The 15,017-nt window shown below is 40.7% G+C and overlaps 3 protein-coding genes across 5 annotated transcripts; 2 read left to right on the top strand and 1 right to left on the bottom strand.

The window, feature by feature from the left end:
• The first annotated feature begins 43 nt into the window (after positions 1-43).
• Positions 44-3,518, top strand: tmem50a (transmembrane protein 50A). 2 transcript variants are annotated; one of them, XM_077621541.1, is made up of 7 exons: positions 44-203; positions 687-792; positions 1,050-1,162; positions 2,158-2,225; positions 2,434-2,526; positions 2,675-2,735; positions 2,825-3,518. In XM_077621541.1, the coding sequence occupies exons 2-7, from the start codon at positions 691-693 to the stop codon at positions 2,868-2,870; spliced, it is 483 nt and encodes a 160-aa protein (XP_077477667.1). In that variant the 5' UTR covers positions 44-203; positions 687-690; the 3' UTR covers positions 2,871-3,518. The 2 variants fall into 2 exon arrangements, with proteins under 2 accessions (XP_077477667.1, XP_077477668.1); XM_077621542.1 differs by lacking the exon at positions 44-203 and having other exon boundaries at positions 684-792.
• On the bottom strand, positions 3,091-6,292 carry rhd (Rh blood group, D antigen). Of its 2 annotated transcripts, none has more exons than XM_077621539.1 (10): positions 6,148-6,292; positions 5,728-5,914; positions 5,513-5,663; positions 5,271-5,418; positions 4,820-4,992; positions 4,605-4,742; positions 4,409-4,536; positions 3,843-3,922; positions 3,662-3,735; positions 3,091-3,593 (listed from the first exon to the last, which is right to left on the bottom strand). In XM_077621539.1, the coding sequence occupies exons 1-10, from the start codon at positions 6,290-6,292 to the stop codon at positions 3,567-3,569; spliced, it is 1,251 nt and encodes a 416-aa protein (XP_077477665.1). In that variant the 3' UTR covers positions 3,091-3,566. The 2 variants fall into 2 exon arrangements, with proteins under 2 accessions (XP_077477665.1, XP_077477666.1); XM_077621540.1 differs by having other exon boundaries at positions 3,662-3,732.
• A 751-nt stretch (positions 6,293-7,043) lies between these two features.
• Positions 7,044-14,284, top strand: maco1b (macoilin 1b). Its single transcript, XM_077621214.1, has 11 exons — positions 7,044-7,481; positions 8,715-8,856; positions 9,218-9,344; positions 9,617-9,740; positions 9,823-10,001; positions 10,759-11,323; positions 12,187-12,345; positions 12,499-12,681; positions 12,780-12,900; positions 12,984-13,158; positions 13,887-14,284. The coding sequence occupies exons 1-11, from the start codon at positions 7,402-7,404 to the stop codon at positions 14,087-14,089; spliced, it is 2,058 nt and encodes a 685-aa protein (XP_077477340.1). The 5' UTR covers positions 7,044-7,401; the 3' UTR covers positions 14,090-14,284.
• The last annotated feature ends 733 nt before the right edge of the window (positions 14,285-15,017 follow it).

Here is a 15,017-nt window from a genome sequence, read left to right as displayed (position 1 = left end):
AAAACGTTATGTATATAGTACTTGTGCGTTTGTTATCCAATCGTGTGTTTTCCCAAGACCATTGAAGGCACCATTATCAATAGCTGCTCAGTGTTCCTAGCTCAAACGACTGTGTGGGCGAACTGCGCATGCGCTTAACCGAACTCTCGGAAGCAAAGTCGTGTTGATCCAAGGGGTCCACATCAAAAACTCGAAAATAAAAGGTACTTACTCCTCTCAAAACGACTTAACAGTGCGTAAACATCACGCCCGTGGATGTCCTCTTTCAACACCGTCGCTGTCGAATGCGATTTAGAATGTTTTTAGGACGTCTTGGCGAGGAAGCACCTTAGAGGAAATGTTTGCTAGTATCAAAGCGACGAACAAAAGAATCCTACGACGTAGTCGCCTTTATTTTTTTCCCGTCTGGTAGACTTATTTTCATCACATACTTTTGTATACATGTCTAAATATTTTTTTTAAATCAAATGAATGTTGAATATTTCTTTCTTTCTGCCTTACAATTCGTGATCACGCAGTTTTTCCTTGTGATATTTAGCATGAGTTGAGCATCATCTGCACTGAATAGTTTCGAATCAAGCTAGCGTTGTTTTTTGCTTGTAGTAATTCCGGTTTTAGTTATTCCGTGTCTTTATAAAATGTGATTAAAATGACTCTTGTTGACTTTCCTTCCGCTTTTTCTTCAGAGCCATGTCAGGATTTATTGACGGAATTCGGTGTGGAGAATGCGACTGCAATGTGGATTGGGGTGAAAGACGTAATACTATCGCATCGATAGCTGCCGGAGTTTTGGTATATTTCTCTTTTTTTCTTCATCATTTGTTATTTTTCAAATCACTGTTCAGCCACAGCCCACAGTCGTCTGACCACAAACTCATGAGCAATGTTTTTATGCCTTTTATTTGTGCTGACAGTGAAATCTGGTGTTTGCCATAGCTATTTATTTATCAGACGTTGTCAACTTAAGTGTCCCAAATTGAGAAATGTTTTGTAACACCATTCTTGATACATTTCAACATTTGATATTTTTGTGATCTTGTCATTTACAGTTCTTTACTGGCTGGTGGATCATCATAGATGCTGCGGTGAAATACCCAACTCAGGCAGAATTCCCACACGCTTATCACACATGTGGAGTCATCGCAACATTGGCTTTTCTCATGTAAGACTGGTCATATGTAACCATATCACATACACTGATAATTACCTGACTAGCCTAACTGAGCCAAGCTGCATAGTAAAGATGGACTTCCTTAAGAGGCATACAATAATTGCAAAAATAAATAAATAGGACCCCAGTGTTAGACGTTAAGTTTTAGCATCTGACTCCAATTCCTAAATCTACGTCTTATCTCGTCTTACAATGCTGCGTATTCAGCATTGGAGGAGACAGACCAGGGTTTAACGGGTTAATCCACAGATGATTTATTCTTGACAAATTGATCTATACAGGGGTCTGGGTCCCCCTCCCAAACATAAACCAGCTGAGCGTCTCTGTGCACAGTGGAGGATGAGAAAGACAACGCCCAAACCCGAGTTTGCCCAGTTATAATAATACAAATATGAATATTCATTAGCTGATTAACAATAAGATGGTGACTGGTCCATGACTGTCTTGAAAGGTGCCATCCTGCCATCCTTCTTGGGATTTTCCACTGTCCGTCCACTCGCCTCCGCAACTCCGCTGGCCTTGGAGCTCCACTCCTTATCAGCTTGGCATTGTATGGAAGCTGTCTGTAATCAACCTCAAAAGAATCTCAGACAGAGAGCCTTTGTTCATTGTACAAGCATTATTATACGGGCACCTTCCGTTCGCGTGGTCATCGAGCTAAAAACAAGTGTTTAATCATACAGTAGTAATATATGAAAATGAAGCAGCTGTAATAAAATATATGAGTAAAATATGACATAGTCTTCATCAGGAACCATTGATCCTCAACATTCTAGAATGCACCTAAAATTCTAGCCTTTTAAAAATCAATACCACTTACCAAAGACTCCAGACTTGGCTCTCAAAAGGTCTTTAACAGAAGGTGGACTATCTCTTCATCTCAGTCGCGTAATGTCATTTCATACGATGTCTTCTTTTCTATTGATCCCTTATTGAACCCCTTAAGTTATTGTTACTAATACATTGTTTACATTTTGTTCACCTAGGATAAATGCTGTTTCAAATGGCATCGTGAGAGGTGACAGCTACAGCGAAGGTTGCATCGGCCAGACCGGTACGTCTATTTACATAAGCACATAAACTTTATTCTCTAAAAATGCATGGTTAAAGAAAACGTGTTCAAGAACTTGATCAAAATACAAGCAATAATATGGATTTGTCCTAGTGTAAGGTTGATGACTCTGACAAAGTCATACAAAATTCAGAAAACCCAATAATAAATGTGTGACCAGAAGGAAACCGTTTCTTATCTCTCTTTGCAGGCGCTCGTGTGTGGCTTTTCATTGGCTTCATGATGGCTTTTGGATCCCTCATTGCCTCCATGTGGATCCTGTTCGGAGGTTTTGTCGTCCCCCGTAAGTCAACCTTAGGTTTGCGCATAACCCACTAAGTTTCAACAAAGTAGTGTGAAGAAAATACTTCCCCCAAACAAAGTATTTAGTCAATGATTGCGACCATTTCTTTCCAAAAAGGTTTCACTTTTGTTGTTCTTGCTTTTTCCAGAGAAGCCCGTTGTGTACCCAGGTATTGCTGTTTTCTTCCAAAATGCATTCATTTTCTTCGGGTAAGTGTATATCCATTGACGTGAAATATTTCCTGATCTTTTTGAAGTACTTTCGCTGACATCCCTCACCTTTTTTTTTCTATAACCAGGGCCCTAGTATTCAAATTTGGACGTACAGAGGATCTGTGGCAATAACGGTGTATTTGTCCATCCTTGTCCTACACTGCTTTCTTTGTTGTATGAAACAATATGCCCCAGGCTTCAGTGGTTATTTATCACCTTCTACGTAGCCTTTTTTAGCATTCAAGATTGACATTTAATTTATATTTTTGTCGCTGTTTTAAAAAGGCTAAATCATAACCAAGCACAATACATAGGCTCTTTGACAGATGGGCTGTTTTGAAGTGGGGCACATTTTGAAATGTGTATCTTATATGTTGATGATGGTATCAAACGTGTGTTTCATACGTATTTTGGAAATTGTAGGGCCAAATCTCCTTTGTGTATCATAATGCTTCCCTGTTGTTTTATATAACCTGTCATATGAGGGAAAAAAACAATGCATTTTGTGATGTATAAAGTCATAACCATGAAAATACATACTGACAAAACCTGTCGTGATAGATTGCATCTCGCCAAAAGAAGATGAAGCTAGCTCGGAATCTTAGGCCAATTTATTGTAAAATACTAGTCATGGTTTGACATAGCTGAGTTGAGGTCACCATTTGTTACAACTGTCTGGTCGATTTACTTGCTCGATGTGCATCCATTTCTTATGTTTCTACAATGGAGCCAGGATTTGGCTACCGTGGTATCATTAAAAAAATCATATTGAGCAGGAAACACTGTGTTTGTCTTTTGTGAATCTGATCCAGGGTCAGACTTTTTAGATTATTTGCGAACTGCAAGATGCTCAAACTGCAAAAAAAAGGGTTTAAAGTTACTCGTGGATTAGATTTTTCTTAAGACGTTCAATTTTTTCTTACCGTCCAGAAAGCCTGATCATCAAAACATTTTTTATCTTGCGGTGGTCTCCAGGTGGGCCACTTGAGTAGTGCTCCTTTCAAAGTATAACCAGATGAAGAAAACCCACAATTAATTTGTCTTTTTTAAATCATGAATTACAGTCCTCTCAAATATGACCTAATATGGTAAAAAAAATTGTACCTGTTATGATCCCCATGATCAGGCTTACAGTTATTGTAATAAGGAGAACACTAATATGAAATACAGCAAACCGGACCGCCCTGAAAAATGGAAGACTTTACATCATGTGTCAAAGTGGCGGCCCAGTGGCCAAATCTGGCCCGCCACGTCATTTTGTGATGGCCCGGGAAAGTAAACCATGAGTGCTGACTTTCTGTTTTAGGGTCAAATTAAAATGAAGTATAGATGTATATTTCATTTCCTGATTTTCCCCCTTTTAAATCAATAATTGTATTTTTTTAATCAATTGTTTCTGTGTTTTAGTTCAAAAATCATTTTGTAAAATCTAAAAATATATTTTAAAAAAAGCTAAAATAAACATTGTTTTAGATCTATAAAAAACTGAATATTCAGGGCTTTTAATCCATTTATTAAAAAAAATCGAATATATCTAAAATGGTCTGGCCCACGTGAAATCGAGTTGACGTTAAAGCGGCCCGCGAACCAACCCAAGTCTGACACCCTTGGTTTACATAATAGCGTGCTGTCCCAGTGTGAAATGTACAGTGGTACCAAAGCATTCTTACATTGTGTGATCATCGCACTGTTTCATCTGCAGGAGGAGGTGTGTCAGCCATCCCAGTACGCCAGGCAATCCATGTGTACTCAGAATACTTCGCGTATCATGACACTCAAAGCCAAATAGCATGTGTCTCTGATTGGGAACACGCAGTGTGATTGATATACAATAAATTCGGAATAAATTGGTAAATCGATCACCACCTTGAGGTATCGGAATCCGGTCGTTGACACAACAGCGGCAGCCAATCCAACTGTCATGGCCTCCCACGGGTAACGTATGACTGACACGCAGACTCCGACAGCGACGCCACCAGCAAATAGGCATGACTGAAAACTAGCCTAGTAAGAGGTGAGTGACACAAGATAAATGATAAGGTATTCGGTCCCTGAAAAAAAGACAACGACAAAAAACGTACTGGATGGATTTTTCCCTTTGGACTGGAAAGAACTGACACAGCAACAGATGCTACAGCGCTCACAGCCAGGGCCAGGTAAGTACTGCAAACTGCCCTCAACTTCTGCTCAGGAAAATGGTCGTCGGCAAGGATGGAGTTAAAACTTGGCCAAAAGATCCAAAGAAACACAGTACCTAAAGAGGCAAACGGTTCATTATCGTCAAAATCGAGCGCCATGAGTTCCACTTGGCCCAATTAGATTCTATTGTAGTTTCTTGATTGACCGACTGATTCAGTTTTTCACTATTTTGCCGCAACATCTGCATCCTGGACTCATAGCTATTGGATAATGAACATAACTCATTTTTTTGGGTGTGGGTTTGAAGTCAGAACAAACAGCGATTATTCCTTTAGATGTAAATACAAGCCATTGTCCTCAAAACAGCATTTTCATCCAAGAATACATACGCACCTAACATGGAAAACAATCCACTTTTGTGGTCAAGTTTCTCCTTCTCGAATCCTTGATCCGATTCTTGGCGGCAGAGGATCCACGTCAGGACAAGACCGAAGAATGTGCCGAAGATGTGAAGCACCATGATGCCATGTGTAGGCCGCGTCTATAATGAACATGCGTTTTGTCAATTCATCCCCCAAAAAGTTATGAAGCCACGCTGCTATTTTGCCAAGTGAATCAAAGAAAAGTTTGCTTACAGAGAGCAAAGTTTGCAAGAGCCACTCATTCAGGACAAGGCCAAATACCTCCAGCAGGGCCATGAGAATTAGCTGGACATGATTGGTTTTGCCTTGTACGGCTCCAATTGAAATAAGAACCGAGGCAGTGCACATCTCAGCGACCGCCAAGCTATGTCAAAATAGCCATTCCATTACTTTGGTCAAGGATGTGACTTTAAAATGGGATAAACTACCTTCTCAGGCCAATCCGGATCTTCCCGCTGTAATACCAGGACTCCATTCCATTGAGTAGGAGTGCCCACTGGGTGGCTATGACCGCAATAAGAAAGTTGAACCCCGAGGCACTAAAACCATAGCGGACTAAGAAAGAACCCAAGAAACCAAAACCCATAAAGATCATCACATTCAAATCCTGGAACACTGCAAAGAAGAAGAGATACCATTTTTAAAGTTAGCCTAGATTGCAAGATTGCCAATTTTTGCTTGTTGGAAAAAAATTCTGGCATGTAAGAATTGGACATTTAGGTTTTTTGATCACAATATATATATATATATATATATATATATATATATATATATATATATATATATATATATATATATATATATATATATATATTTGTCATTGGCTTTTGGCTTTGCAGACTACTTACCTGGGTAGAAATTGTTGAATACAAGTCCATCTACATTTCTATCTAGCTCAGTGGAGAAGTAATACAATAGAATAAAGGTTGTTTGCAGGAAAAGTAACAAAGGAGGTAAACGAGAGCGCAAACTTGGGGCATATTTTGGAGCCATTGTATTAGATGACCTCTCTCCAGCCAATGCATGTTTCAAACTGATGATCTGAAATTGGGTGCAACCCAGTCTGCATTTTTTGGTTATCAGTTGCTTCAGAAAACAAGAAGGGAGGGAGATACCTTGGCCTCCTTGAATAACAACAAAAATAATAATAATAATAATAATTTATGTGAATGCAACTGACTGCTATTGGAATGAATGGTTGTTTCTTGTGAAAATAGTATTTGTTTATGAAAAAATCTCCCAACTGAATATAAACAAGTTAAAAAAACAGACATCCAAACTAATATCTAAACAAACATTCATTCATTTTCTGTACTGCTTATCCTCACAAGGGCTGCGGGGGTGTTGGAGCTAATCCCTTCCAAGTAATGGGAAGTAGGTGGGGCACAGCCTAAATTGTAATACATATATATATATATATATATATATATATATATATATATATATATATATATATATATATATATATATATATATATATATATATATATATTTGGCAAGCATTAATTAGGTGAGTTTATTAATTGAAAAATATATATAACTACAGATACTAAGTTTCAAAATATTAAATTTACGGTATATTTGTATGTGATGACAAGAGGCACTGTTTATTTTCTCATGACAAGCCACCATAGGTATGATGTAAACAAATCCCGCCTTCGCGTGCTTCTGATTGGCCAATGAGCAATGCCCGATTTGTCCACAAACAACGCGATTGGTTTAGCGAGGAGGCTTTACGCACGCCACTGCTCGCTAGTGATGGCAGAAGGGAAGTGTTAAAGCCTTCGCCTCGCAAAATAAATGGCTCGCTTCGGTATCCGTCAAACAGAGAGCGCTCGGTGGGTAGAATGATTGGATATTCCGGCCGTCTGCCAACTAGATCCACGTAAAATACAGCGCGGCCAAAACACAGTGAGCCTGCGCTAAGAGCAAAAGAGGAGGTTCCCGAATAGAGTCCTTTATTTATTTCTTTGTTGCCAGTCGGGAAAAATAATTGCGGCCACCCAGACTACCGCACTTTATTCGTTTTCGTTGCCTATATACTCTAGAAAACTGGATAAGATTACGGCGGTTGCTCGTAGGCCAAAGCCAAGTGGAGGAGGATGAAGCGGCGCAATGCGGACTGCAGCAAACTCCGACGGCCGGTAAAACGGAATCGAATCACCGAGGGTATCTACGGCAGGTAATTCACGGGGAACTTGACTGACGTGTCGTCCTCACGGTAACATATAGGAACGCTCGTTTAAATGGATAAGTGCTCCAAATTGTAAAATAAAAAGCAGCACGCCTGTCAATGTTTATATTGATATAAATGCATTGCTAATGCTAACTAGCCGCTAATGATAGCTCAGTGTACGCTAGTTACACGGTTTTCCTCGTTAATGGCAGCTAGCTGGGTGAAGCTAGCACTAGGCCAGACAACAACCTCTTTTGAACAAAACAACAAACATGTCTTCCAAAAATCCACGTTATTAAGTTTAATAACGTCCGTAGTGGACTTTTTGGACTGGGCTTAATCGACACTGACATTTTATACTGTCAGATCAGGCCAGTTGACATCTGTGGGCCAAGGATACTAATTCATCCGCTTTGCTAAAGTATTTTGTAGTCACAAGGGTAAAAGCTTGTATACTTTGACAACATTTCACAAAATGAAATTGTGTTACAGGTTTAAGGGTCTTGTCCATATATGATGGACTGTTAGGTCAAAATAACCTGGAAATCGATTGGTTGGTCGGTGCACCCACACCTGACAGGTCCAACCTCTGTCCACTTTCTATATATGAAGTGAGGCAAATGCTAAAGGGCAATGGTTGCACATGGTCCAAGTCCTTGAAATATTGATAAGGTACACTGGGCTACTTTCAATGAAACAACTCCAGGATTTCACATTTTATCACTCCGTCAAGTCTCTGCAACTTCCACTTCAGAAAGTATGACAGAACATGCAATGGCACATTTCATCATGATCAGTGCACGTATCTCTGATTGGAATCTTTGATTTTCTGTCAGTGTCAATCAATGGTCCCCAACTCGGTACCCACGGAAGCTTGGGTGTGTTCTTAAAATAGCTCACCCGTAGTGGGACATTTATTTTCAAGGTACGGTTTGGTTATGGACATTTGGAAATGCAAAAATACAATTTGGCATATTGACGTTCATGTGTTTTTTGTTATTTTGTGTGCCATCACTGTATGACATTATTTTCATACAGAAAGCACATTTTTAATTGCGCCTCATACTCTGAAAAATACACCAGTTTGAGCATATTTTTTTTTGCAGAAATGTTTGTCCAATTTGTAGACTTTCACATTAATCAGTGTGCACGTCTCAATTAAAAAAAAACTCATACTAGGTCAAATTTGTGATTTTGTATGTGTATTTTATTGTTCTCACACATCCTCTGTCTTTGCAGTACTTTCCTGTACCTGAAGTTCCTGGTGGTGTGGGCGTTAGTGCTGCTGGCCGACTTTGTTTTGGAGTTCAGGTTTGAGTACCTGTGGCCGTTCTGGCTCTTCCTCCGGAGTGTGTACGACTCTTTTAGATACCAGGGGCTGGTGAGTGAATATTTATTGAACCTTTATCAAATTTGTCATTGCAAAGGCAAAATTTGATTCCAAAATGAGCTAAAAACAACTTTTCCCCCATTTGAGGAGCTGATTGACTGACAGACTTTCATTTGTGCCTATTAATAACCTGATTTGAGGAGTTGAATAGGCAAAAATTTTGACTAGTATGATCACTTACAAAAGGATGACGAAGCGTAATTATTATAGAAGATGAAAAAGGCCATGCTGATTGCGTAGCTATTGTTGTCATGTAATTACAAAAACTGGAATTAGTGGTTGGTGCATTAAGATGTCTTTTTTTCTCTTCCAAATTGAATGGGTTCTAATCACCTCTTCTACCCTCCAACAGGCCTTCTCAGTATTCTTTGTGTTTGTGGCACTTACTTCGGACTTCATTTGCCTCCTCTTCATCCCAGTGCAATGGTTATTCTTTGCCGCCAGCACTTATGTGTGGGTGCAGTATGTCTGGCACACAGGTAACACCTGCTGCTTTTGTTAATGGTTTAATTGAGTGCATATTGTAAGTAAATGCTCATAGCTCATAATGAGCTAGCATGCTAGCAATTTTCTCATCCATAAGATTGTCAATGATGTCAGTTCCTTATTTCAAAATAAATTTGGCAAATCAAGGCATACTCCAAAGGCCTGGAATGTTACTGAATTTTTATTTCTTAAAGGAAAAGACTCAAAATTCATGAAATCTTGCTCCCATCAAGGTTTTCTTGACCAATACCATTTTTGTCCTCAGAGAGGGGAGTGTGCCTACCCACCGTGTCATTATGGATCCTCTTCGTTTACATAGAGGCAGCCATCAGATTCAAAGACCTGAAGAACTTCCATGTAGATCTGTGTCGTCCATTTGCTGCCCACTGGTGAGCCGCTGTTGTGTCTTAACTGTTTTAGGGCCGAAAGCGTCTTCATTTGCTTCCATTCCAAATGTGAATGTTGTTGCAGCATTGGCTATCCAGTTGTGACGCTGGGCTTTGGGTTTAAGAGCTATGTGAGCTATAAGATGCGCCTGCGGAAACAGAAAGAGGTGCAGAAGGAGAATGAGTTTTACATGCAGCTCCTTCAGCAGGCTCTGCCTCCTGAGCAACAGATGCTCCAAAGGCAAGAACGAGACGCAGAAGAAGGTGAGATTCAAACACGCGTACGACTCTGTAATATCCACTTGTACACCAAAATGAGATATTTTCAAGTCAGATATTTAAAAAAAAACACAAACGCCTGAACCGGAACAATACTGTTAAATATGCAGATGCCACCATAGTTTACAAAATCTTCCAACACAAAGCTCCTCCTTCACTGCAAGATTTTGTACAAAAAAAATCAAACATATCAACCAGGGCTGGCTCTAGAGGTGACTGTGTAGTTCCCTTCAAAAAGAGTGCATTCAAGTTTGAACACCCCCACAGTAAGTCATGCGTGATACTTTCCATAAATGTGGTATGTGAGTGCAATCAGTGGATTGCAGTCAGGTGCTTGTTGTTTCAGCCCAACCCCGTTGGTTCAACTTTGTGTCTTTGGAACAAAAGCTGCACCCATCCGCAGTGGTTCTCCAGGACCACTTTGCCCGCCACTGAATTTAACCCTAACAACAAATTATATCGCGGCAGGTTGGCTCAATGAAATGTAGAAAAACTCTGAGCGCCTCTGCTCTATACAGTCAGATCACAATTAGGCAGATTCATTTAGAAAAAAAAATACTGAAATTGTATATACATATTGCAATACGAGGCGGCCCGGGAAATGAGTGGTTAGCGCGTCAGCTTCACAGCTTTGGGCTCCTAGGTTCAAATCCAGGTCAATCCACCTGTGTGAGTTTGTTCTCGGAGTGGAGTGTTTTAATACACATGTTTTTTTTGCTTCATTCATTTGTTCCCACGGAAGCTGCAAAAGGAATCTCCGAAGGGGATGCGCCGCCAGTTTCGCAGAACGGCGGCCCCGCCAACAAGAAGAACTCGGCGCCTTTGCCGGAGTTAGAGTATCGAGAAAAAGGGAAGGAGGGGAAAGGTGGAGGCGAGGCTAAAAAGCAGCACAACAGCAACAGTAACAGCAACAGCAATAGCATCCTGCCATCAACAGTGGACTCTAAACTCCAAGAGATGGAGTACATGGAGAACCATGTGAACAACAAGAGACTGACCACTGAACTGGGCAGCACGGAAAACTTGTTGCTTAAGGAGGACAATAATTCCTCCTGTTCCTCCTCTTCATCTTCCTCCTCCAAAAATTACAAAAACAGCAACGCCACCACGCTCAACTCCTCTCCCCGTGGCCACAGCGCCACCAACGGCAGCGTGCCCTCATCGATGCCGTCCTCCTCTTCCGCCGGGAAGAATGAGAAGAAGCACAAGTTAGCGGTGGGAAAAGGGACCTCCTCTGGCTCCAACAGAGACCCCACAGACAACTGTATTCCTAATAATCAGCTGAGCAAGCCAGAAGCACTTGTTAGGTGAGCGCACGCCAAGTATACAGACAATGATCATTTCCAACAAATCACCCATAATCCTCGGTACCACCAACCGCCGTTTTTTAATGACTCCAGGCACACAAATGACTATTGCTATAGCACTACCACGGTGGCGTAACGCTGCAACTGCAGTTAAAATGCATCTCTTGATATGAACACATTAGAACAGGGGTGTCAAACTCATTTTTTGTTGTGGGCCACATTGTAGTTTCGATTTCATCCGGAGGGCCAGTATGTCTTCCAACTAGGCTGCCAAAATTAATTGATTAATAAATTGACAGCTTTTTCAATCGTGCTGATCGATAGATCATTTTTGGACATTCAAATTTGTTCAAATCGTCTGCAATTATTGATTTAAAATGAGCAAACACAGGAAATATTCCCTATACATCTATAATCTTCATTTGAATTGGATCATAAAACAGAAAGTTGGCACTCATGATTTACTTTCTCGGGCCGCACAAAATGATGCGGCGGGCCAGATTTGGTCCCGGGGCCGCCACTTTGACACCCGTGTATTAGAAGTACAGTAATCCCTCGATTATCACGAATTCACTACTGTGCGATTTTTTTCTGCTATTAATTATTATTATTATTTTAAGTTCATAAAAATGTGAAATCCGCCAGCGGGACTCAGCACTGAAGAAATGTTTATTTTATTTTTATTTTTTAATAAGGGTGACCCTACTTTGCTTTTTTTTTTTATTATCGCAGCCATGTCTGGTCTATATTAACCACAATATTTGAGGGATTACTGCATTTTTTACTGTGGACATAGGGTGGTGGTGGTGGGGGGAATAATGAATATTTGTTTCAAGTCTGCTCAAGTTCTCTCTTTGGGACAGATTGGAGCAGGACGTGAAGAAGTTGAAGGCTGACCTGCAGGCAAGCCGGCAGGTGGAACAAGACCTGCGCAGCCAGATCAGCTCCCTTGGCAGTGCCGAGCGCTCCATACGTACCGAGCTGGGTCAACTCCGCCAGGAGAACGAGCTGCTGCAGAACAAGTAAGTGGCTTAAGGATTTCAGTTTGTGAGGCTTCCGGCTTATTGGCCCAAGGCGGGCGTATCGTATAAATAAACGTCCGCAAACGAGCGGGAAAAATCCTCACGTTTTTTGTTTCGCTCGTCGACATTTCCACCTTTTCGCCTGAATTGTAGGCTCCATAACGCCGTGCAGGCCAAACAGAAGGACAAGCAGGCCGTGGGCCAACTGGAAAAGAGGCTCAAAGCCGAGCAGGAGGCCCGCACCACGGCAGAGAAACAGCTGGCCGACGAAAAGAAGCGGAAAAAACTGGAGGAGGTTACGGCAGCCAGGGCCGTAGCCCTCGCCGCCGCTTCCAGGTAGCGAGACGTCCAAAAATGTGGTTTCCCGCCAGCTGACGTTCTTCCAAATGTCGGTCGGCCGGCGTCAAGTGACGAGCTGGTGTCCTGCTTTTCAGAGGAGAATGCACAGACACACTGCGAAGGCGGATCACAGAATTAGAAACAGAGTGTAAGAAACTAAACCTGGACAACAAGCTCAAGGAAGACCAGATCCGAGAGCTGGACTTGAAAGTCCAGGTAATGCATGCACCCTCTTTTGATATTTGCTGTCTATGGGCATGTTGCTACTCACACCACGATTGGGGTATTCATTCTTTCAGGAGCTCCATAAATACAAGGAGAATGAAAAAGATACAGAAGTGTTGATGTCGGCGCTGTCGGCCATGCAAGACAAGACCCAACACTTGGAGAACAGCCTTAGTGCAGAGACCAGAATCAAACTAGACCTCTTCTCTGCACTGGGAGATGCCAAAAGACAGCAAGAAATTGTGCAAGGTTTGTCATTTTGACCAACTGGTGTTTCGTTTAGCTCAAGGGTTTTCAAACTGTTGGTTTGCGGTCCGCATTAACGTCAACTCCATTTCAAGTGGGCCGGACCATTTTCGATATAATATTTAGATTGTTTTTTTTTAATTGGATTAAAAGAACTGGATCAAAAGCCCTAAATAGTTCGTTTTTATAGATCTAAAGCAATGTTTATTTGAGCTTTTTTTTGTGAAAGTGAAAAATTATTTTAATCTTGTTTTTCATTTCAAATGGAAGCAAAATATATATTTTTAATTATGTTCAATATTAAAGTGGAAAATGGAAAATATCTATATATTTATTTTTAGATTTTACAAAATGCTTTTTGAACTAAAAACACCAAAGAAAAAAATTGAATAAAAAATTACAATTATTGATTTAAAAGGGGGAAAATCAGGAAATTTAATATACATCTATACTCTTCATTTTAATTTGATCCTAAAACAGAAAGTCGGCACTCATGATTTACTTTCTCGGGCCTCACAAAATGATGCGGTGGGCCAGATTTGGCCCCCGGGCCGCCACTTTGACACCTGTGGCTACCCTCATCGTTTACTGATTATTTATTCATTTTTGGAACCGATAAAGAGACGGACAACCAATCATAGCTCGGGGCAATTTCGAGTGTTCAACCATGCATTTTTTTGAGATGTGGGAGAAAATGACATCATTTTTGACTGTTTGCCATCTGTTCCTAGGTCAGATACTTCAGAAAGATCAAGAAATAAAAGACCTGAAGCAAAAGATAGCCGAAGTGATGGCCGTCATGCCCAGCATCTCGTACACGACCGACACCAGCAGCATGACGCCCGTGGCTCCCCACTACTCCTCAAAGTTCATGGACACCAACCCTTCCGGCTTGGACCCCAACGCCTCAGTTTACCAGCCACTCAAAAAGTGACTGTCTTGTCCCCTCACCACCTTTTCGACCTTCTTTTCGTTCTTTTTTTTTTCTTTTCTTTTTTTCTTCCCCCCCTCTTTTAATCTGCTCGGCATGTCTGCGGCTGAGAATGTTTTTCTCGGGTCTTTCTTTTCTTCTCGCCAGGTCAGAAGGATGTCGTATTGTGTGTAGTTAAAACAAAAAAATGGAATTGGACCACATCGCCTGTTTTTTTTTCTCTCTTCAGTGTTTAGTGAAACCTCACAGATTTTGGAGTGTGCCTCCAGTGTGCATTTCAAGGATTTTGCTCTCTTCTCCTGGCCATAGGCAAATTGCAATTCGGCACTTGAGAATATTCACATTTTTAATTTATTATAAAATTCCCAGACAATTGTACTCCCCACATTTCGTTATCTCAAGGTAGTCCGGAAAATTCAAGGAATGTAGTGCAAATTTAGCACAGATCCATTCAGTTGCATTTTATTATTATTATTATTATTATTTTTTAATCCACCGCCAGATTAATAGTAAGCAATGAACTCTGCCGTTACTGGCTTGGTGTTAATTGTTTTTAAGATGTGAAGTTCAGTCCATTTGCTCTTTTTTTTGGAAGATTCAAGCTGCAAGTGTGAGAAAGATCTTTGTCATAGAGGGAGAATCTATTCAATATTCAAGAAGAAACTCCTCTTCACTGTTAATTCAGAGCTGTTTAAAAAATGTACATTTCAAAATCAGTTCTCATGCCATTTATGGAAGCACTTCATCTTTTAACAGTGCAAAATCTGTCCATATTTCAGTGTTCCAGCTTTTGCTCGCGATCCCAGTGCCTTCCTTGGGTGAGGACATAAAACTGAATTTAAAATTCAGCCTTTAATTACACATGTGAAAATTAGAATTTGATTCTACGACGCGACCCAACACAATTGTTATATTTGGGCTGATTTTTATG

Source organism: Stigmatopora argus, chromosome 15, assembly GCF_051989625.1.
Source record: "Stigmatopora argus isolate UIUO_Sarg chromosome 15, RoL_Sarg_1.0, whole genome shotgun sequence".
NCBI classification, from domain to species: Eukaryota; Metazoa; Chordata; class Actinopteri; order Syngnathiformes; family Syngnathidae; genus Stigmatopora; species Stigmatopora argus.
Note: the sequence above shows the minus strand (reverse complement) of the source record. Positions and strands in the feature narration are given on the sequence as shown.

Coding starts and splice junctions, on each gene's coding strand:
- tmem50a (XM_077621541.1), top strand. CDS start 691: ATGTCAGGATTTATTGACGGAATTCGGTGTGGAGAATGCGACTGCAAT. Junction 2,226..2,433: donor AGGTTGCATCGGCCAGACCG/GTACGTCTATTT, acceptor CTCTCTTTGCAG/GCGCTCGTGTGTGGCTTTTC. Junction 2,527..2,674: donor CGGAGGTTTTGTCGTCCCCC/GTAAGTCAACCT, acceptor TGCTTTTTCCAG/AGAAGCCCGTTGTGTACCCA.
- rhd (XM_077621539.1), bottom strand. CDS start 6,292: ATGGCTCCAAAATATGCCCCAAGTTTGCGCTCTCGTTTACCTCCTTTG. Junction 5,419..5,512: donor TCTTGCAAACTTTGCTCTCT/GTAAGCAAACTT, acceptor TGTTCATTATAG/ACGCGGCCTACACATGGCAT. Junction 3,736..3,842: donor GATCATGGGGATCATAACAG/GTACAATTTTTT, acceptor ATACTTTGAAAG/GAGCACTACTCAAGTGGCCC.
- maco1b (XM_077621214.1), top strand. CDS start 7,402: ATGAAGCGGCGCAATGCGGACTGCAGCAAACTCCGACGGCCGGTAAAA. Junction 8,857..9,217: donor CTTTTAGATACCAGGGGCTG/GTGAGTGAATAT, acceptor ACCCTCCAACAG/GCCTTCTCAGTATTCTTTGT. Junction 11,324..12,186: donor AAGCCAGAAGCACTTGTTAG/GTGAGCGCACGC, acceptor TCTTTGGGACAG/ATTGGAGCAGGACGTGAAGA.